General features: G+C 41.5%; 1 protein-coding gene across 1 annotated transcript; it reads right to left on the reverse strand.

Moving 5' to 3' along the window:
* Positions 1-583: 583 nt before the first annotated feature.
* Positions 584-21,431, reverse strand: LOC116275884 (transient receptor potential cation channel subfamily M member 1-like). The gene is made up of 3 exons (XM_031668884.1): positions 21,212-21,431; positions 20,428-20,560; positions 584-2,511 (listed from the first exon to the last, which is right to left on the reverse strand). Exons 1-3 carry the CDS (start codon positions 21,345-21,347, stop codon positions 1,263-1,265), a joined length of 1,518 nt encoding a protein of 505 aa, XP_031524744.1. The 5' UTR covers positions 21,348-21,431; the 3' UTR covers positions 584-1,262.
* Between the last annotated feature and the right edge of the window lie 374 nt (positions 21,432-21,805).

The following is a 21,805-nucleotide window of genomic DNA, read 5'->3' on the forward strand; positions in this document are numbered from 1 at the left end:
AGGGGCTACGGTCTAACTCCAGCCTCTGCTCTAGCCAGAGAAGACCCCTTTCTGCCACCTCTGCTTCTTTTTGTATAGTTAAGAGTGGTGATGGTGGGGCGGCTTTCAGGGCTCCTAGACATTGGCCCCTCTTGGAACCCTCGCACGGGTGTCCTATTACTCTTGTGGGTATTTGTTTGAACTTTGAGGTAAAGCACAACACCTGGTATTCTCAGCTAAGAGCAGTCTCTGTGGCTTGTGAACATATATCCTTTAGGTTTTAGCTACAGCTTTGTAGAGAGCATTGCATAGACAGGTACAACTAATTTGTATTTGCTATTAGGGACTCTATGACAACAAGAAAATGCATATTGGATATTTTATTTTTACACATTAACAAAACTCTAGGCCACCCTAAATTATTACAGTATGATGTTTGATATAATTGTGCACTTTTTTTTCCCATTGTGTTGTTTAAAATAAAACATTAAAACAGAAAACAAAGACCCCATAATTTTTTTTTTTTTAGATGGAGTCTCACTCTGTCACCCAGGCTGGAGTGCACGGGTTTCACCATGTTAGCCAGGATGGTCTCGATCTCCTGCCCTCGTGATCCGCCTGCCTCGGCCTCCCAAAGTGCTGGGATTACAGGCATGAGCCACCGCGCCTGGCCCATAAAAACATATTTATGGCTCCTTTCCACTTCTTGTGCCTCATAATTTTATTTTTCTTCTTTCCACCCCTCCCTTTTTTCATGTTTGCTTTCTCTTTAGTTTCCCTTTCTTACATAGTTGCTTACTTTTTTTCTTTTTTTAAGAGATTGAGTATTGCTATGTTGCCCAGGCTGGACTCAAACTCCTGGACTCAAGCAATCATTCTGCCTTGGCCTCCCAAAGTGCTAGGATTACAGGCATGAGCCACTGTGCCCAGCTAGTTGCTTACTTCTTAAGTGACCTAATGGTGACTTCAATGCTCAAGGGCACTTCCTAGGCTATTTGGTGGTCCTCAGTAATAAAGCGATTGTATAATCTTGTATATGGATTAGCCAGTTTATCTTCGTTATAGTATTGTCACTTTCATTTGATACTACTCCAACTGAAAAATCTAAGCCTACTAACATATGCTAACAAAATACTACTTTTAGTGCATTAAATTGTAAGTCAAGTCTGAATTTCCAAAATTTTTTAAGGAAAATGTTTTTAGAAATTGATGATGTTTAAATGGCCAAGATGACACCCATTAGTGGTTCTGACTGTTGAAAAAAATCAGAGAAACAAAACAGACTAGCATTCAGTTTCTGCAGAAGCTTTCTCTTTCTTAACCTTTTTTTCTTCTGCTGTCATTCCAGACACAATTACTAAGCTGCTTACACTACTGGCATGTCCAGATCTGTCTAACTTTCCCTGAACAGATTTCACATTCCTAGGATGTCCATGTAAACTTTTTGACCTGAGAGATGGGAATCCCAAAGTTTGATCTGGTTTCACAGACAGTAAGTTTTCCATCCCATTTCTGTCAGTAATGGTTAGGGACAAGCGAGGGATTCGAGGAGTTGCTTCAGCGACATGGTGTTCATCTTCCATATCTGTAAACTGCTCTTTATGCTTGGCTTGCACTGCAGCTTCCGACACAATGTAAGGAATATCTGTGCTATGAGAGCGCGTGATCTTTTGAACTTGGCATTGCCATTCTGTCGTCCATTGCTGGTCCATGATTGAACTGTACTCTACATCCTGGTTAACCCCACTGACCAGCTTTCTTCCCCGGGAGTATATGAAGCTTCTGGACTTCATTGTTTTACAAGCATTGAACGTTTCATCGGGGTAATAACGTGTAATTTTGGTTTCTTTCAGGGGATAGGAAATAGTGCCTTCTATATTTGTCGTTTCCACTGTTAGCTGAGTGTTTTGAACGTCTGATTTGTCCTGTCCATGTATCATATCTGTTTTACTTAAACTTGGGGAAATAGTTTCTTCTTTTTTAGAGTCTGTCTGTCTTTCATCATCTTCCTTTGAAATCCCAATATCTGGACCTAACTTTGACTCTTCAGCGTTCTTTAAGTCATCTGCTGCAAGGTGACTGCCATCTGGGGTAGCTGATGTGCTTGTGCCCAGTGAAAGGTGAAGGCTGTTCTGACATTCTGGGACTAGATGCATTTTCCCATCCTTCTCTTCCTTTATACGGAAGGAACAGGTTTTTTTCCTGACTCCTGTCCCTGGTGACATGGAGAGAGATGTATCCTCAAACAATAACTCTTCTCCATTAAAATGATATCGATACAAGCTGTAGCCATCAGCGCTATTGATGCTGCTTTGCCGGAGAAGATACGTTGCCTCACATTCAGAAGAAGCTCGCGACCGTGCCTGGATCAGGTCAGACCTGTCGATTCCCACAAGATTTTCAAGAGCGTTCACCATTCTGTTAGATAATTCTTCTAGCTGAGCAAGTCGAAGGTCAACAGTCTGCAGGGAAGTTTTCATAAAAGTTTCTCTTTCATTGATTTCTTCCAACCTCATTGACATATTTTCAACTCTAGTGAATATAAAAGGATAGATTTATTAAACTGAGATTAAGTGGATATTAAAAAATCAGAAGATAATGTCATTGCTATGTGATTTTTTCAGAATTTTAATAATTATGGAACTGTTTGAGCATATTTACAAGCTTCACAATCCTCTAACATGACTACTCAAATTACCATGAGGAGCCACCAGAAAATAATGGAAATAATAGTTAATGCATATAGTACTTACGGCTCACCAGTCATTGTTCTAAGAGCATAATGTACTCACTAACAAGTACTAACTAAAGTCCAATCCTAGGCTTATTTAATCTTCAGAGCAGTCCTTGGAAGTAGGTCTTTTATTATCATCTCCATTTTACAGGTGAGGAAATTAAGTCGTGGAGCGTATAAGTAATTCCCCCAAAGGTAGGAAGCAGTGGAGTAGGAATTTGAGCACACGCAGCCTAGCTCCAGCACTCACTCCAGTCCTTGTCTCTTAGCTGGTACATCATGCTGCTTCTAGTAATAACGGAAGGTACTAGTGCTTAGTTTTTAGAGCTTTGACTATGGCTGTCAGCAGTGAATGGTTATAACAAAATAAATAAAATTAAAATCCTTATTTGAGGTTCAAGGGATTCAGAAAATAAACCATTAATAATTAAGTTCAGATGATCAGACAGTTTGCTTAAAGTATAGTAGGTGACTTAATTGTCTGAAGAATACCAGTAACTTTAAATTATTCTTTATATTTAATAAGTAGTATTTCCTTAACAAGGTTACACACAAAAAAGAGCATGGGAGATTATAAATGTCTGCTGTTAAGTTTTTTTTTTTTAATTCTTAGAAGATCAGGCAACAGCCTATGAAACCATAATGTTGCTTGGCCTAAAATCCACTGGTACAGACTTTGTTTTATATTTTACTACATACTGTATGAATTACTTCAATAGGAATTTAACTCTAAGAGGCGAGGTATGCCCAGGATTGAGGATTGCTTTCTAAAAGTTGAATTTGTCCCCAGGATGGAGCTGGGAGTCCCGGCTACTCTTCTGGCTGGTTCATCCCTGTGTGATGGCAAACACTTAGGTCTGATTCCATTATGCTTTTATTTTCTCCCAGCTTTCTTAAAAACATAGGGAGACTTGGCTTGTGTTGCAATCTGTATGACCTACAAAGGTCTTTACTGCCTTCTCTGCACATCCTTATACATGTCCTCACTCGTTCTGCTGGCTCTGCTCTTATCCATCCATTTCATTTTGGTCAGCCACCCCACTCTTTTGTCTTCTGGGCAGATTGCCTGCTGCTCTTTGCACTGCTAAGTCTGCTCCGTGCTTGACTGCATCTCCTGAACTCCAGCCCCACCCTGCAGCTTCTGTGGCTACCTTGCCCCACCTTCTTCCAGAGTTTCTTTTGCTAATGCCACTCTTCTGTTGGCCACATTGACAGCTGTGCTCTGATGTGTCTGTGTTTGTATGTGTGGTTCCTTGGCTTCTATTCTTAACTCTTTTCTTGGGGTGAGAACTATTTATATATACTATAGGAAACCACATCATTTGAGCAGGAAGGGTCTGGCTTCCTGGAAGTTTGCCACCAGGGAGGACCAAATTCACCATGTATGAGAGTCCTGGCTTCCTTTTTTTTAAAGCCTCTGTATCACAGGCACTGTAGGTTCTAGGGGTTCTCTCTCCTCTTGCATTTCAGAGACCAACAGAAGAATTTTTCACTATGAACTTTCCATTACTTCTGAGTAAGACTTGGTGTTCCTCGTTAAAAATAATGGCTCCTGGCCAGGTGCAGTGGCTCACGCCTATAATCCCAGCACTTTGGGAGGTTGAGGCGGGTGGATCACCTGAGGCCAGGAGTTCGAGACCAGCCTGGCCAATATGGTGAAACCCCGTCTCTACTAAAAACACAAAAATTAGCTGGACGCGGTGGCACGTGCCTGTAATCCCAGCTACTTGGGAGGCTGAGGCACAAGAATTGCTTGCCCCCAGGAGGCAGAGGTTGCAGTGAGCCAAGATCGCACCACTGCACTCCAGCCTGGATGACAGAGCGAGACTCCGTCTCAATCAATCAATCAATCAATCAAGATTCCCTACTCCCTTCAGATCTATTACCCTGATGATTCCTTTTGTATCAAAAAACCCACATTGCCCCAGTCAAACCTGAGTTCCTTTACAAACATACAGTAAGAGATACTGCAGCTGTGCAAACTTTTCTAAATAAATACACTGGTGAAATGAAGATAAATATTTTTCCTTTCAAATCTGTTATAGTTTTGCCTATTTTCTCCTTTATTACCTAATTCAGATAACAGCACTCTCAGCCACTCATATATGAAAAAGAAACCTCAAAGTCATTGGATTCTTTGATCTCCCTTATACTAACTCTCTCCCCTCACTTCTCTCCTCTCCCCTCCCCTCTGCATTGAATCAGTTACCAAGCTCCTTTTTTGGTGTTTCAAATCTCCCATCCCTACTGTTGCTCCCTTCGTTTAAGCTGTGGAAGAAACAATGCTTAATAATGTGCCTTGGGTTCAGAGAAATTGTCAGTTGCTTGTTTGGAGCTTGTGAACAGCTACAACATGGATACAGCAAATTTTAAACAGCTATGCCAAATGAAGGGAAGTTGCATTGAGTTTTATAGTATGTAGGAAAGAAGAAAGATAAAAATGAGTTTAAGTTCACTTATATCTGAAATGATTCACATAAAGGACAAATGAGGATCTATCTCCTTTGTTAACCATGGTTGGTAACTTCCCATAATTATTTAAAACATGTTTTACAAACCTTGACACCCACACAAAGAGTGGTTTCCATTTCAGATAGAGAAATGGCTATCTAGGAATCAGTTTGACAAGAGCCTCACATCTGATTACACATCAAATGGCAGAAAAACACAAGAGAATCCATCATTCATGATCGAGCTCATAGTGAGAGATGATTAATCAGCAAAGAAGTTATTTGTGTAGCTTTCTGAGTCTTAATCCAGTTTTCCTTTCAGCACTGAGTAAAAAATATTTTTCAGCACATCATAGAATATAAAGCATGCCAGATCCAAGTAATTCACTTGGCTTTCCCTTTAATTAAAGTTAATGCTTTCTTAAAGATTTATTTCTTTATTTCCTTTCTTTTTTTTTTTTTTTTTTTTGAGACGGAGTCTCACTCTGTTGCCCAGACTATGGTACAGTGGTGCAATTTCCACTCACTGCAACGTCTGTCTCCTGGGTTCAAGCGATTCTCCTGCCTCAGCCTCCCAAGTAGCTGAGACTACAGGCGCCCACCACCATGTCTGGATAATTTTTGTCTTTGTCTGGTTTTGGTATCATGGTGATGATGGCCTTAGGAAATGAGATGGGAAGTGACTAGAGCATTTACTATAGATTTTACAGTGGTTGTTTTAGGGATTACAAATAGATAGTAACATTTCACAGTGTACTTAGCATCAGTATTTCACCACTTCAATTTGAATGTAGGAACATTACTACCATACAGGTCCCTTTCCTATAGCCCTTTGTGCTGCAGTTGTCATACATTGCATCCACAAATATTGAAAACGCCATCAGACAATATGGCAATTTTTGCTTTTGCCTGTCAAATATACTTTAAAGAACTCAGAAAGAGAAGATTCATCTTTACGTTTATCAACATGTTTATTATTTCTGATGTTTCACCTTGTTGGCCAGGCTGGTCTCAAACTCTCGACCTCAGGCGATCCACCTGCCTTCGCCTCCCAAAGTGCTGGGATTAGAGGTGTGAGCCCTTGCATCTGGCGTAACACCAATTACTTTCAATAATATACACAAACTTTACTCTTATAAAGCTCCATGCTCCCCCCATGTTATTCTGTTATTATCACAGATTACAACTTTGTACATTGTGTACCCATCAACATAGATATGTAATGACTGCTTTATGTGGTTGTCTTGTAAATCATGTAGAAAATAAAAAGTAGTTACAAACAAAAAATAAATATATAATGCCTTTTATATTTACCTATGTAGTTACATTTACTGGTCCTCTTTATTTCTTCATGTGGATTTTAGGTTATTGTCTTACGTCTCTTCATTTCTGCCTGAAAAACTATCTTTAGTATCCCTTGTAGTAGGTTTGCTAGTAATGAATTCTCTCAGTTCTTGGTTGTCTGGCAATATCTTAATCTATCCTTCATTTTTAAAGGGTAGTTTTGCTGCATATACAATTTTTAGTGGACAGAGTTTTTCTTTCAGCACATTGACTATGTCTTCCCAAGGTCTTCTGGTCTTTCTGACTTATGATGAGAGGTCAGCCTTTTTATCGAATTGAGCATCCTTTGCATGTGATGAGTTGCTTCTCTCTTGCTGCTTTCAAGATTCTTTTCCTTTGGCTTTTAACAGTTTGACTATAATGTTAATTAGTATGGATCTCCTTGAGTTTATCCTACTTGGAGTTCATTGAGCTTCTTAGATATGTAGATTCATGTCTTTCATTAAATTTGTAAAATGTTGGTCATTATTTCTTTAAATATTGTTTCTGCCACTTTTGCTTCTCTCCTTCTATAACTCTCATAATGCCTATGTTGTTCTGCTGGATGGTGTTCCACAGGTCTCTGAGACTGTTCAATTTCTTTTCATTTCTTCCCCCTGTTCCTTAGACTGGGTAATTTTAACTGATTTATCTTCCAGTTTGCTGATTCTTTAATCTGCCTGCTCAAATGTGCTATTGGGCCTCTAGAATGAACTTTTCATTTCAGTTATTGTACTTTACAATGTCAGAATTTCCTTTCCTTCCTCCTTCCTTCCTTTCTTTTTTCTTTCTTTCTTTTTTTTTTTTTTTTGGACAGTGTCTGGCTCTATTGTGCAGGCTGGAATGCAGTGACAAGATCATAGCTCACTGCAGCCTTGAATTCCTGGGCTCAAGCAATCCTCCCACCTCAGCCTCCCAAGTAACTAAAACTACTGGCACCACCATGCTTGGCCAGTTGCCATGATATGCACCACCATGCCTGTCAAGTTTTAAAAACAATTTTATGTAGATGGTGTCTTGCTATGTTGCCAAGGCTGGTCTTGAACTCCTGGCTTCAAGCAATCCTCCTGCCTTGGCCTCCCAAAGCCTTGGGATTACAAGCATGAGTCACTGTGCCTGACCTATTTAAAAAAAAAAAATATATATATATATATATGTATATGTATATATAATTTCTACCTCTTTTTTTTTTGAGACATCATCTACTACTTGATATAATTTCTACTTCTTTATTGATAGTCTCTTATTTGGTGAAACATCCTTCTCATACTTTCCTTTACTTGTTTAGAGATGATTTCCTTTAGGTCTTTACATCTACTTAAAATAGCTAAAATAGTTGAGTTAAACTCTTTGTTAAAACGTCTAATATCCAGGATTCCTAAGGGACGGTTTTTAAGATTGTCCTTTTTCCTATGTGTGGACCATAGTTTCTTATTTCTTTGCATGTTTTGTCATTTTTATTTAAAAGTGGACATGTTGAGTATTATAATGTGGCAATTCTAGAAATCAGATTCTCTCCCCTCTCAGGCTTGTTGTTATTGCTTCTTAGTGTAGTTGTTGTTTGTTTAGTGATTTTTCTGAAATAATTTTGTAAAGTCTATATTCTTTATGTTGTTTGGCCACTAAAGTTTGTATTTTATTAGCTTAGTGGTCGGTTAATACTTAGAGATTTCCTTAAATGTGTGGAACAAAAACAACAAAATCTTCTAGTCTTTTCTGAGAAGAAGTATGTGTATATAGAGGCACATCTTCAACATTCAGGCAGTTTACATCTTTGCCTTAGCCTTCGCTTCCTGCTTGCACAGAGTCTCAAGGTCAGGTCAGCCAGAAATGAGCTTACAGCCTTCTCAGGTCTTTGCGGAGTATACACACAGCCCTGTGCACGCACATAGCTTTCTAGATTCCCAGGAATGTGTCAGAGCTTTTCAAAGCTGTTATGGACATCAGTTTTTCTCCCTAGTTTTTTGGTTAGTCTCTTGTTTGCCCTAGCTGTCATCTGTCACCTCAGGGAGCAAGCACTAAACCCTTTGCCTATAAATGTTTTTGACAACCCTTCCTCCACCCCTTCTAACTGGAAGCTTTAGTACTGGGCCTGTTCCAACTCAGGTGAAATAAAGACGAACCTTTCAGCCAGACTTTCAAGGAGCTGCCCTGTAATTTCAAAACAAGTAATTATAATTCTTTGCATATGAGATTCTTTCTGCTCCTGCTGGTACTAGGAATGCAGGTTGTTGTTTTCAAGGCTACCACTAAACCGGAGAGCAGAGGATAGGACAGGGCTAAGTTAAAATGTCACAAAGCTTACTTTTCTGATCAAAATCCAGCCATTTTGTTTAAATAAGAATGCCCTAGGTTGCTTAATAAGCCATTGCTTAATTTCCAGAGTTCCACAGAATATAGACTCTGACAGTTTTTGCCAACTTTGATGTTGCTTTTATGGTGGGGCAGAATTCCAGAGTTCCTTACTCTACCTGCTTTTGTTCATGTCACCCCATTCAATACCTTTGGTATGTGAATAAGGAGCAGACTCCCCCACCCCTGACAGACACAGTCTGCAGGTGAGCTCTGGAGTTCATAACTTTATGGCATTACTTTTCCAAGTTCCCCTCTCTTACTGTCTCCCTGATATCTCCAGTTCCTCAGAGCTCCCATTTGCTATCCTCCAGCCAGAAAGCTGGGACTCAAATCAATCCTGTGTGCCCTGCACTTCCATGATTGCACTTACTGCCAGAGCCAAGTGACAGGAGGACACAGAGAGCAAAGAGCAAAGATTGACTTCACCCTCTTGAATTTTGATGCAATGGGTGGGGACTTCACCAGACTTCTGGATTTCCTGCACCTGACTCCAGGCAGGGGGTGGGCGTGGGGCTATGGGACAATAGAAAGAGGAAAAAGGTACTCTTGGAATAAACAGATGAGATTATAAGAAGATGAGATGAAGTAAAAGAATAATTTCATTTAATATTAAAAGATATATGACCTTGGCTGGGCACCGTGGCTCACGCCTGTGATTCCAGCACTTTGAGAGGCAGAAGCAGATGGATCACCTGAGGTCAGGAGTTCGAGACCAGTCTGAACAGCATGGCGAAACACCATCTCTAATAAAAAATAAAAATAAAAAATTAGCTGGGCATGGTGGCATGCGCCTGTAATCCCAGCTACTTGGGAGGCTGAGGCAGGAGAATTGCTTGAACCCAGGAAGCGGAGGTTGCAGTCAGCCGAGATAGTGCCATTGCACTCTAGCCTAGGTGACAGAGCGAGACTCCGTCTAAAGAAAAAAAAAAAAAGAAAAAGAAAAAAGATATATGACCTCATTTTGTACCCCAAGCTGATAAAGCAAAAAAATGTTAGTTATCAGGAACAGCCTCTTTGCCTCCAATGTCTTCTCACTCCAATCCAAAAAGATAACACAGAAACACAACCACGTCAATCTTTGCTTTAAAATAATAGCAGCTTCCCATCACACTTAAGATAAAAACACAATTTCATTACAGTGTTGAATGCAATGAACACACCAAAGAGTGTGTTAAAGGAAAACCTTATAGTCTCCATTGGCAACCCTATTCTATGATATGGACATTGACACTTTCTCATACTATGTAAAGTGCTATGAAAATGTGGCTTTAATTCTTCCCTTCCAGCCATGGCAGCCCTTAATCTTAACATCCTATAGAGATTTCTGTTCCTCATATGCATTCAAAGCTCTTGAGAATCTGCCCTCATCTTCCCATCCTGTCTCATCTTGTTCTTCATCCCCACATTTCCTCAAGGACCCTTTGCAAACATGCCATCATTATCAAAATTTAAAAATAAAATAATCTTAGAACTTGAGAACCCCAAATGCCAAGGCATTTGATGACTCCAGCTGTTAGAAAACCTGTCGTAGAGCTTTCAGCTAACCTCTGATGTTTGTGGAACGACTAGATGAATGAAAGCTGTCTTGGTGATGTCAGGGACCTCAGCCATTGCATGTAAACGTATGTTATCATCCTGGCTTTAGGCATGATTTCATTAGATTATCATGGCTATGTTATTTATTTTAGGATTTGCAAAATTTTTCAAAATAATATTCACTTTACAAAATATGCCAATACTCTCAAATATTTCAAATCACATAGTGAAATAACTTATCACTATGTTTTTAGTATAACAAGTATTCAGCGCTAATAAATGATTTCTTTGAATAGTGGTACTGTGTGGTGCAAAGTGTGCTTTCTTACACACGGTGACCCTGATTTCTGATCGGGTTTATTATCTTCCTTTCCCTCCAATTGAAGTTGGTGGCTTCTGTAACTATTTCTGGGTTTGGATTTACTTGTAGATGCTCTAAGTAGATCCACTAGGTTTTTATTTTTCACATTATGGTAGCATTGACTTTACAGAAAAAAATTCCACTTATGAATACTTTTAAAAAGGGCATTAATGAGGCCATTTTTCTAACCACCAAATACATGATTTCTTAACTGGCAGGCCTAAAAGCAATTCCTGAGGGCCACCCTCCATCCTTTTGTATCAAAGGAATCTATAAACAAATGAAATCTATAAACTGTCTGGGTTCCAATTAATCATTCTCCTGACTTTGAATAGAAATTTAAGCTGCACTTGATTTATTACAATATTTGCTCTGTCCTTAACTGCATCATGTGTACTGCTACTCAAGTCACGAGGAGCCCAGAACCGCATGTGCTTAATCAGTCTTGATTAATAATAGCTGTGTCCCTCCACGCCCATATTTCTCTTTTGACTCACAGATTAAATATTTAGGTTTTTCTGTTAAAAGGATACACCTGAATGCCCTAATCAGTCTCAAAACCTGGTGTACACACACACACACACACACACGCACACACACACACACACACAACCTTGTTTTTTAAATTAAGAAAGTCGACCGGTCGCGGTGGTTCACACCTGTAATCCTAGCACTTTGGGAGGCCAAGGCAGGCAGATCACCTGAGGTCAGGAGTTCAAGACCAGCCTGACCAACATGGTGAAACCCCATCTCTACTAAAAATACAAAAATTAGCCGGATGTGGTGGCGTGCGCCTGTAGTCCCAGCTACTCGGGAGGCTGAGGCAGGAGAATTGCTTGAACCTGGGAGGCGGAGGTTGCAGTGAGCCGAGATCATGCCACTGCACTCCAGCCTGGGCAACAGAGCAAGACTCTGTCTCAAATAAAATAAAATAAAATAAAATAAAATAAAATAAAATAAAGTAAAATATTGTACCAGATTAACAAATGACATTACATATCATGACTCTTTTTGTTTAATTTGGTTTTGAGAAAAAACAAAAGCTGTTTCTGATTAACGTGTGGCCAGTGTCAGCATTCCCTCTGAGATGTGCCCATCCACATTTGCATCTGGGATGAAGATACTCCACTAGCCCCTCTTTATTGTGCTTCTGTCCCTGGGGAGTGATTTATCAAACATTAACAACAGTTGCAGCATGATAGCAACTAAATTAAATGAATTAAATGGAACTGTGTGCTCTGTGAACTGTAAATGCTACACAAGTGTCAAAGGACATGGCTGTGTGAATATCATTGCAAATATTCTCTATATCGGGGTATATCTATTATTAAGAATATTTGATTTTGAACATGATGCCACTAAGCCTGAAGGTGGTTAAATGAAAACATACTTTTTGTTAAGGGGTTGTACATAATGTGTTCTGTTTCATTCAAATAATAGGCACGACAATATATGAATTTGTGGAACTTTTGTATTAACTTCCAAGAGAATACCTATGTATGGCATAACTTTACTGGACTTTGCATAGGCTCTTGTCTATTAAACATAAGGTCCAAACTCATCTCCTTGTGGTAAGAGTCCCTGTGTGTCTTTCCTAGGAAGGACTGAAACATTTGGAGTTCCGTAGTAAGACAGTTGTTAAAACCTGTTTTATTTTATTTATTTTTTATTTTATTTTATTTTTGAGATGGAGTTTTGCTCTATCGTCCAGGCTGGAGTGCAGTGGCGTGATCTCGGGTCACTGCAACCTCTGCCTCCTGAGTTCAAGCGACTCTCCTGCCTCAGCCTCCCAAATAGCTGGGATTACAGGCATGTGCCACCACGTCCGGCTAATTTTTGTATTTTTAATAAAGATGGGGTTTCACCATGTTGGTCAGGCTGGTCTCGAACTCCTGACCTCAGGTGATCTTCCCACCTTGGCCTCCCAAAGTGCTGGGATTACAGGTGTGAGTCACTGCCCTTGGCCTTTTAAATTTTAAATTTATTTTATTTTTCATTTTATTTTTGAGACAGACTTTCACTTCTGTTACCCAGACTGGAGTGCAATGGCGCAATCTCAGCTCACTGCAACCTATGCCTCCTGGGTTCAAGCAATTCTTCTGCCTCAGCCTCCCTAGTAGCTGGGATTACATTCCTGCACCACCACGCCCAGCTAATTTTTTGTATTTAGTAGAGACAGGGTTTCACCATGTTGGTCAGGCTGCTCTCTTAACTCCTGACCTCAGGTGATCCACCTGCCTCAGCCTCCCAAAGTGCTGGATTACACGGATGAGCCACTGCACCTGGCCTTTTTAAATTTTTGTGACAGAGTCTCACTCTGTTGCCTAGGCTGGAGTGCAGGGGTGCAATCTTGGCTCACTGCAACCTCCGCCTCCCGGGTTCAAGTGATTCTCGTGCCTCAGTAGCTGGGATTACTGTCATGTGCCACTACACCCAGCTAATTTTTGTAATTTTAGTAGAGATGGAGTTTTGCCATGTTGGCCAAGCTGGTCTCGAACTCCTGGCCCCAAGCGATCAACCCATCTCGGCCTCCCAAAGTGCTGAGATTACAGGCGTGAGCCACTGTGCCCGGCCTAAAACTTGTTTGATATGCAGTTATCTTTTCGTGGGAAACAATCGCCCTTCACCTGCAAGGAATCTCATAAATTATATGGGAACATTTCCTTAATGATAGAGTTAAATGTTAACATAAAGACATGATGTTAGTGGAGCTGGGTCCAGTTCATACTTGAAGAAACCCCTGTTTCAAGATCCCATGGTATTCTATACTTGAGTTCTAAAACTATAAACTATTCCTACCCTATAATTTAATTCCAGGACTACTGATCATAAAGTTGTCTTATCCACTCTAAATTTTACATCCAGCTATTTTAATTTCCATCCACTTCTTAATACAGGGCTGCCTTTTACATTTAGTAGTTATAGGAAGAACACCAGGATAAATCTTGTTGTGCTTACTTACAGAGTTTTTATGTGCGAAAGACTAAATGAAGACTAATCACAAAAGAACAAGACTCACGTCTTTTTGTTGTTGTTGTTGTTGTTGTTGTTGAGAGGGAGTCTCACTCTGTCACCCAGGCTGGAGCGCAGTGGCGCTATCTTGGCTCACTGCAACCTTCGCCTCTCAGGTTCAAGTGATTCTCCTGCCTCAGCCTCCCGAGTGGCTGGGATTACAGATGCCCATCACCACTCCTGGCTAATTTTTGTATTTTTAGTAGAGACGGGGTTTCACCATGTTGGTCAGGTTGGTCTTGAACTCCTGACCTCAAGTGATCCACCCACCTCGGCCTCCCAAAGTGCTGGGATTACAGGCTTGCGCCACCATGCCTGGCTAATTTTTTTTTATTTTTAGTAGAAACGGGGTTTCACCATGTTGACCAGGTTGGTCTTGAACTCCTGAACTCAAGTGATCCACCCTCTTCGGCCTCCCAAAGTGTTGGGATTACAGACGTGAGCCACCGCACCCAGCCAAGACTCATGTCTTTCTTCTGGCTTTTTCATTCTTTCTAATAAACAGTATACTGAATAGTTACTAAAAGAATATTAAGCTTTCTGGGATTCTAGCTCTATGCTGCCTCATTTAAATATACCCCAGATTTCCTAGGTTTCTAGAATTCAGGTCATCTAATCATTAGCCTTTTCTGGTTATGTTCTGTTTTCTATTCAGGCCAGATTCTGTGGTTGGCCATGAAGTGAAGCCCTCATTAATAACCTACATTCTTTCTCCCTTACTTGCAACACATTAGTGCCAATCCCTTATCTCCCACCTATTGCTACCAGGACTCCAGGGCTAAGCAAGGATATTTGGTGCCTGGAGGCAATGTCGTATGTTTATGCTGCCATTTGCAAACACTGGCATCTTTGAGGTCTCTCCACAGACTGGTTCTTGGGCACATGGCCTCCTTCAGCATCCATGCCCTATGTACGGTTGTCTTTCTGTATCCTTGCCTTTCAGCTGTATGGTGTCACCGATGAAGGTCATGAGAACCTCAATGACCTGGCCCAGTACCAAGTCATGTTATCTAATTTAACTTGCATCTTAATTATTCCTGCCAAGTAATCCTGGTTATCTCCTTCCTGCCATATTTCCCCTAAAAGTGAACTCACTTGACTTGAATCCTTCCTACTGGCTTTAAGTCGGTGATGCTGATTGCTGGGGAGGTACACTTTACCCATGCCCAGTTTTTCTTTCTATGTGTGTGGACTTTTCATTAGTAATGCTCTGACCTCATTCCAGGCCTTTATTTATTTTGGAGGAGGACTACTCATTTGGTTGGAGATTGGGGACCAGGACACCGCATGCTTGTCTGTCTCTTTATCTTGGTCATCTGGTAGGCTTAGCGTGCAGGCTAACTCTGCCTGTGGGAAGGGAGGCCTGCGATGGCTGGTGCTGCCTGTGGCTAAGTGGGTATCCCTAATTCTGGGTGACTAGTAGGCAAGAATCAAGCCACACCCTCCAGTACAACTTTTATTACTAATAAAACTGATATTTTTATCTCTATCCTCCTGAAGTCTGCATCTGTCTCTGAATTGGCTTTCAAAGTCAGATCAGGAACAAGGGTGTTATCCACTGGCACATCAAAACTCCAACATTTAATGCCATCCCCTTCCTATTATCCAAGCAACCTTGAACCCTATGAATTTAGAAGATTAAGGTATTCAGACAGGATCATCCCCAAACGTCTTCCCCATCACTGTACATTTGCCATTCTACAACCTTCTCTACACTCAAGGAATCCTCCACCTCCTTCCTAAGACTGATCTCTCTTTCAGTTCCTCCAGTTACTATCTTGTGTTCTTCTAGGTAGGTCTCCATTACCAGTCACTTCTCTTTCTGGTCACATGGGAAAAGGATGCCAAATAAAAAGATTTCAAAGCCACAAATTGCTGATTTCCCATCAAGCCTGCAGGCAATCCAGGATGGAGCGTGATGTCTCATGCCTGTAATCCCAGCACTCTGGGAGGCTAAGGCAGGAGGACTGCTTGAGGCCAGGAGTTCCAGACCAGCCTGGGCAACACAGTGAGATCCTGTGTCTACAAAATATACAAAAATTAGCTGGGTGTGGTGATGCACCCCTGTAGCCTTAGCCGCTCAGGAGGCTGAGACAGGAGACTCACTTGAGCCCAGGAATTTGAGGCTGTAGTGAGCTATAATCATCTCACTGTACTCCAGCCTGGGCAACAAAGCAGTACCCAGTCTCTAGAATTGGAAAAAAAAAAAAAAAGACAAAACACTTTAATCCATATCCTCAAATCTGACAAGAAACCACTTAACCCAGAAAGTTTTGGGGTAATCAGAAAATGCTATTATAGGTTTAGCTCATCTGAGACCCATAGCTTCTTAAGTACAAGGCCAACTACATTTAAAATGTATAATTTATGAGTTGTATCCTGCATATTGTGAAATGTCAGACATTAATAAAATGTATGTAAATTGATGTAGACAATATAAAAAAAGCAAAGAGAGGCAACGTACCCCACATATTTCAAAATCCTATAGTAATATATTTTATAATTTAATATTAAGTTTGGCGTTAAGCTTCCTTGAAGCCATGGAAAAAAGGAAAACACACTGGATAACATAATTCTCGTTGTTTGAGAAAGGAAGTTGGGTCTCAGACAAAATTTTGCCAGGAAAGATTCTTTCTAGCCCAATTGCTCTTGAAACTGTGAACCTGTGATAAGGGATGCTGAACCACAAAGAGAACAGTGTGCTCCATAGTGGATCTGCAGAGGACACCGATAGCCTCAAAGCTCCCAATGATAAGGACTCATGTTGCCAAATATTCTCCTGGAGCAATGAGGACAGAACACATGGCTTGACGAGGTCTACTTTGGCCATGCTGCCAGAAGTTGACCAGACATGGTGGCCCATGCCCATAATCCCAGCACTTTGGAAGGCTGAGGCAGGAGGATAGCTTGAGCCCAGGAGTTTGAGACCAGCCTGGGCAACATAGTGAGACCCTGTCTCTACAAATAATAATAAAAAAGGAGTTGTCTATAAAATGTTGTTATCCCACCAGCCCTCATGGCTCTTTGATGTTATCCCTTTGAGCAAAAAGATGGTCCCAACACCAACACTTGTTATCTTTCCTGTGGCACAATCCTTTGACTCTTGAGTCTGTTCCTACTTCCTTGTAGTAAAACCAGTGTCTTGAGCCTGGAGGGAGCATAGTTGGTTTCCTTTTTGATATTCCAGGAGGGAACTCATTGAGGATGGGATAGAAATTTATATTCAAATCAGGAGAAAAGCTTTTAAGTCATTCATTCATTCAAAAAAATCTCGAGGCTGAGGCAGGATTGCTGACGCCAGGAGTTTGAGACCAGCCTGGGCAACACAGTGAGACTTCCTCTCTACTAAAATTAAAAAAAAAAAAAGAAAGAAAGAAAAATTAGCCGGGCATGGTGGCGCATAGATGTATTCCCAGCTACTTTGGAGGCTGATACGGAAGGCTCGCTTGAGCCCAGGAGGTTGGGGCTGTGGTGAGACCTGATTGTGCCACTGCACTGGGCACAGAGTGAGACCCTGTCAGAAAAAAAAAAAAAGGCTTGCTCCTACTATGTGGAGATGTGCAGGCTCTAGGTATATCATGGTGGACAAAAACCAGACGTGGCCCTGCCTTCAGGCAGCTTAAGGCCCGAGGGTCCTCACCTAGTCTAAGGTGTGAGGTGGTGAAGTCTCCCATAAGGAATTGGCATTTGGGCAGAGATCCAAGGAAGAAGAGCAGGGAAGGAGGGTGAGGTGCGTCAGACAGAGGCCACAGCCCATGCAGAGCCCCTGTGGCAGGAAGGAAGCAGTGCTTTGAGGAAATGAAAGAAGGCCGAGAAATGGAATACAGAGCATGAAGGAGAAGATAGTCCAGGGCAAAGCCGGAGAGAGGGCAGGGCCTTGCAGGCCTAAGGACAGTGGGGGCCACAGAGGGCTTTTCAGGAGAGCCAGTGCAGGAGGGAGCAGGACCCCTTGAGAGCTGACAGTGTAACATGGATTGAAAGAGCAGAAATAAATATGGAGAGCTCAGGTAGGGGCAGCTACAGGAATGGAAGTGGAAAATGATGGAAGCCTGTACTAGGTGCGTTGGGGTAGGGATGGAAAAAATAAGTGAATCAGGATGTATTCATGAGGGGAAGTAAACAGAACTTGATGATTGTTAGTGAAGAAGAGGGAGGTGCCACAATGAGTTGCCAGTTTGCTAATTGAGCTTAATGGCGATGCCATTCACAGACACTAGAGTCCAAGTTTGGGAGGAGAACCCTGAGAGCAGGGCCCCTAAGACATCTAAGTGGGCATGCTTGGTAGGACTTGGGGTTAAATATCCTCCTGCAACCCAGTGTTGTGTCAATCAATGCTGAATCATATTGCAAATCTCATTGCAGGACTGAATGCTGGATCTTACAAACTGTTGAAACTTTATGATAAAAAAACATGGTTAAATTGTTAGCATTTTATAGGTAAATTTCAAAGCTTTAAGAAAGAACCTTGAATTTAGTTTCTGCAAAGAAGCACTAAAAGCACCCTGCGTGGAGGAGAATGATTAATGGGTACCCATCCAGTGTGAACATGTTTATAAAATTGAGTCACGAGAATCAGTAGCTCAGCTCTGAAAGCTACCAAGACAACAGGGAGACAAGGCATGGGCTGACATGCTCCTAACCAGACCCTACAAACTGAATGGTGGTGGTGAAGACACCACCGAGAGAAGAGCAGGAAAATCATCAAATGGGAAATGGCGATGCAGAAAATAAAACTAATTTTATATAGAACGAATATTAAAGAAATAGCAGAAATGCCTGAGTACTTCAAGTTTGATTTTTAAAGTAGTCACAGGTGCCCAAAATTAGGTACAAATAACTACTTTTATTTCCATCCTCCCACCTTATCCCTTGCTTCTCAGCTGGCCTGGCTAAGAGGGAAGGAAAACTCCCTTCTCCTCAAGCCTCCTCCTCTTTCTGTCTTGGGCATTCACCTGTGAGTCAGCCTAGACAAGGCCAAGGGAAACGGAGGGGCAAGAATGTGCTCCCATCACTCCTGGGATCTTAGCTGAGGGAAACAGGAAGCAGCATGTTTTCTCTGCCCTGCACACTTTCATCCCTATTACGTGTGCACAGAGCCCCCAGAGAAAAATGCAATTTGGTAGTGACCTGATAACCACATTCTTGCTGCTTTGGTCCAAGAATGGTAAAAATCCAAGGAATGCCGGGGAAGGGAGAGGGGGAGGCAGAGCAAAACAACACACAATCTCCACTGTAAATGACTGGTTAAAATTACATTCAAGTTAATGTCTAACTAAAAAGTGGAAATTTGACTATCTACATGGGGTGCCTTATCTTTCTCATGAAGAAATAATTTTTATACCTTGAAAGTTTAGCAATTACTGTTAAAATATCAAAGAAACATTTCAAAGTTTTATTAAAAATTTACCTTGGTAAGGAAGAAAGGTGGTGCAGGTAACCCTAGAGTTTAGCTGGTTGGATTTGGTTGGGTCACAAGGTGACTGGGTCTAGGAGGGCACCAGGGCCAGGGACCCACAGTTGCCATCTCCCCTCCTGTGGGCTGGGGCAGAGTTCACTGGCCTGAACATGCGCCAGGGAGACCTACGGTGCATCTATGAATTCTGTTGTAATTGTTTGGGAACTGTCAGCTGCAATATCTTTTTGAAGTCCCACCCTGTTTTTATGGCTCTCAATGTGTCTATTAGGAAACTTTAATTCTGTGTACTCAAGGATAGAAAGCAGAGCTAGGCATGGCTCCTCTGAGCTCATCCTTCTGGCCACCTTGGCATTGAAACCCTTTCGAACAGTGTGTTATCAGTCACCAAGATCTTTAGCAAGCTGAAAATGCTTTTAGTACATGATAAAGGCTCTCAAAACTTACATGATAAAAAGTGCAGACAGTGAAGGTCAATTGCTCCTGTCTACCCTTTGCTAGTTGCTCTTTCCCAGCTTAGGATAGAGCAATACTACGAAGTTTGGAAAATGTCACCATTTCTGTCCCTCCCGACCTGACTTCATTTACTCATTTATTGATTCACACATCCTGCATTCATTCACTCTGCATTTATTAAGCATTACCGCCGAGATTAGGCTGACCTTGCTGGGTACTGAGGATGTCAAGGTGTCTGAAAGACAGACCCTGCCCTAGTTTGGCGGCTCCCACCCTCATGGGGCCAGACACCTCACCCCCAACCCTGCACCCCACCCCTCCCAGTTCCCACTCTCAGGGGAGCCCCAGGAGGGAGCCTTTTCCTCTGCCCTGTGAGGGTGGGAAAGGTGTTGACAAGGTGCAGCAAGCAGTTAGGCAGGATGAGGAAGGCAGTCCCCTAGGGAGGACCACGCTCGCAAAGGGAAGTTAGGAGCAACAGCTGAGAGAAAGATGGCTTTCTGTAGCTTCCAGTAACCTTGCGGAAACCCCCCCACTTTGGGGTAGAGGGTGAAGGTAGTCAAGAACTGTTAGGTTTTCTTTTGGCCAGGGATATTTGCAATAAATGTCATTCCCTTCTACATCTAATGCACAGTCATTACCTAGGAACTTTCTCACTATTTCGTGGGAACCCCGTTAAAACTTAAAGTTTAAATAAAACATGAGAACTCGGAGTGCATATTTAAATGAACTCTGGCATCCCTCATAGAGTGGGGCGCCCGAGTCTGCAAACCCTTGGCCCGCGGGCCGGCTGTGGGGACGCCACACGTACCTCTCAGAAGTGACCCGGATGCGCTCGTCGCTGGACGACTGCTGCTCGTCCTCCTTCTCCCGGAAGTGCTCCTGCACACACTGCTCCTCGAACTCGTGCAGCCTCTTCAGCTCCTCGTCGCTAAGAAAGAGCTCTGTGTGAAGGGAGAAGTGTCAGCCACGTGAAAAACAAGAAGAATCAGTTTCGTGGCGTCAATGTGAATTTCACAGCCCCACTTTAATTAAACTCTCTTCTCTGCCATTTCTAAGGCAGTTCGCCACTACTCCAATTGGTTTTTATCCAAAAAGGAGTTGTCATACGCCCCAACCCTGTATCAGTTGGAGTCAAACGGCCCGCTTTTAAACATTTAGAAAAAAAAAAAAAAATTACATTTACTGGGAAAGTAAAGCCAAGTAATATTTCCCGGAAAACTTTTTGCACTTATTTTAATGAATAGAGTGAAACGTGTAGCATTATTTTCTCATTTTCTTTAGATGCAACAAATTAAGACGTTTTGAAAGGAGCATTCAATTTATACAGAAATTTATAGAGTAGAGTTATTTTAGAGAATTAGCTCAACTTCTAATCTCCATGAGCTGGCTTTCCTAATATCAATTACTAACAAATTAACGAAACTAGAATAAAATGGATACAAAATGAGAAGCCTTTTGAAAAGAACAGCAGTTGGACTGAGTGTGGTGCTTTTCACACGAGCAAGTAGTTGAGTGAGATTTCTGTGAGGATGTCCAATTAGAACACTATTTTGAAATCAGCCCAACTTAGAAATGAAGAACCCTGCACATACTCAATCCACGATCCCGTTCCTCTTGGTCCCCTTCTCTCTTTTTCTTGCAGCGGCCGCTGAGACGCATAATGATGATATAGATGTGGCTTAAAATGATCATCGGTGGGGGCAGGACTGGCCTGTCATGAAATGTCATAATCAGCTGATATCGCTGAAACTTCCACACCTGGTTGGATATTGATTTTACTTCAAAGAAGGTATTGCTTTAAAAAGAAGACATTTTTACAGTTAGTTATATTACTTTTTATAGTGATTTCCCAGAGCAGTCAGAGTTACTCACATTTAAATGAAAATACTCAATGAGATGGCCTTTTAGTGCTCTTTAGCACTGATTCCTTGATTATTCAATCTTTTGGTTTATCCATCAATGTGGATTATCTGTGCTTAAGGACATTGTACTCATAAATAGCTAAGTTTAATAAATTGCTATGTACTGCTTTCTTGAAAAACCACACCACAATCTACTTGTATACTCAGGAAATTTAATTTCCTACATGTAGAGGTAAGAGCCATTTAACTAAACGTTTTCACATGTTTAAACTTTCAATTCAGTCTAACAAGTAGATGACTACTTTTTTTTTTTTCCAACTGAAT

This window comes from Papio anubis, chromosome 7 (assembly GCF_008728515.1).
Source record: "Papio anubis isolate 15944 chromosome 7, Panubis1.0, whole genome shotgun sequence".
Lineage (NCBI taxonomy): Eukaryota > Metazoa > Chordata > Mammalia > Primates > Cercopithecidae > Papio > Papio anubis.

Bases quoted from the DNA above. Each gene is read 5' to 3' on its own strand.
- LOC116275884 (XM_031668884.1), bottom strand. From the start codon at position 21,347: ATGACATTTCATGACAGGCCAGTCCTGCCCCCACCGATGATCATTTTA. The intron at 20,561-21,211 runs GTATGTGCAGGG...CCCTTCACACAG, and splicing joins GGAACGGGATCGTGGATTGA to AGCTCTTTCTTAGCGACGAG. The intron at 2,512-20,427 runs GTACGTGTGGCG...TATATTCACTAG, and splicing joins ATCCGGGTCACTTCTGAGAG to AGTTGAAAATATGTCAATGA.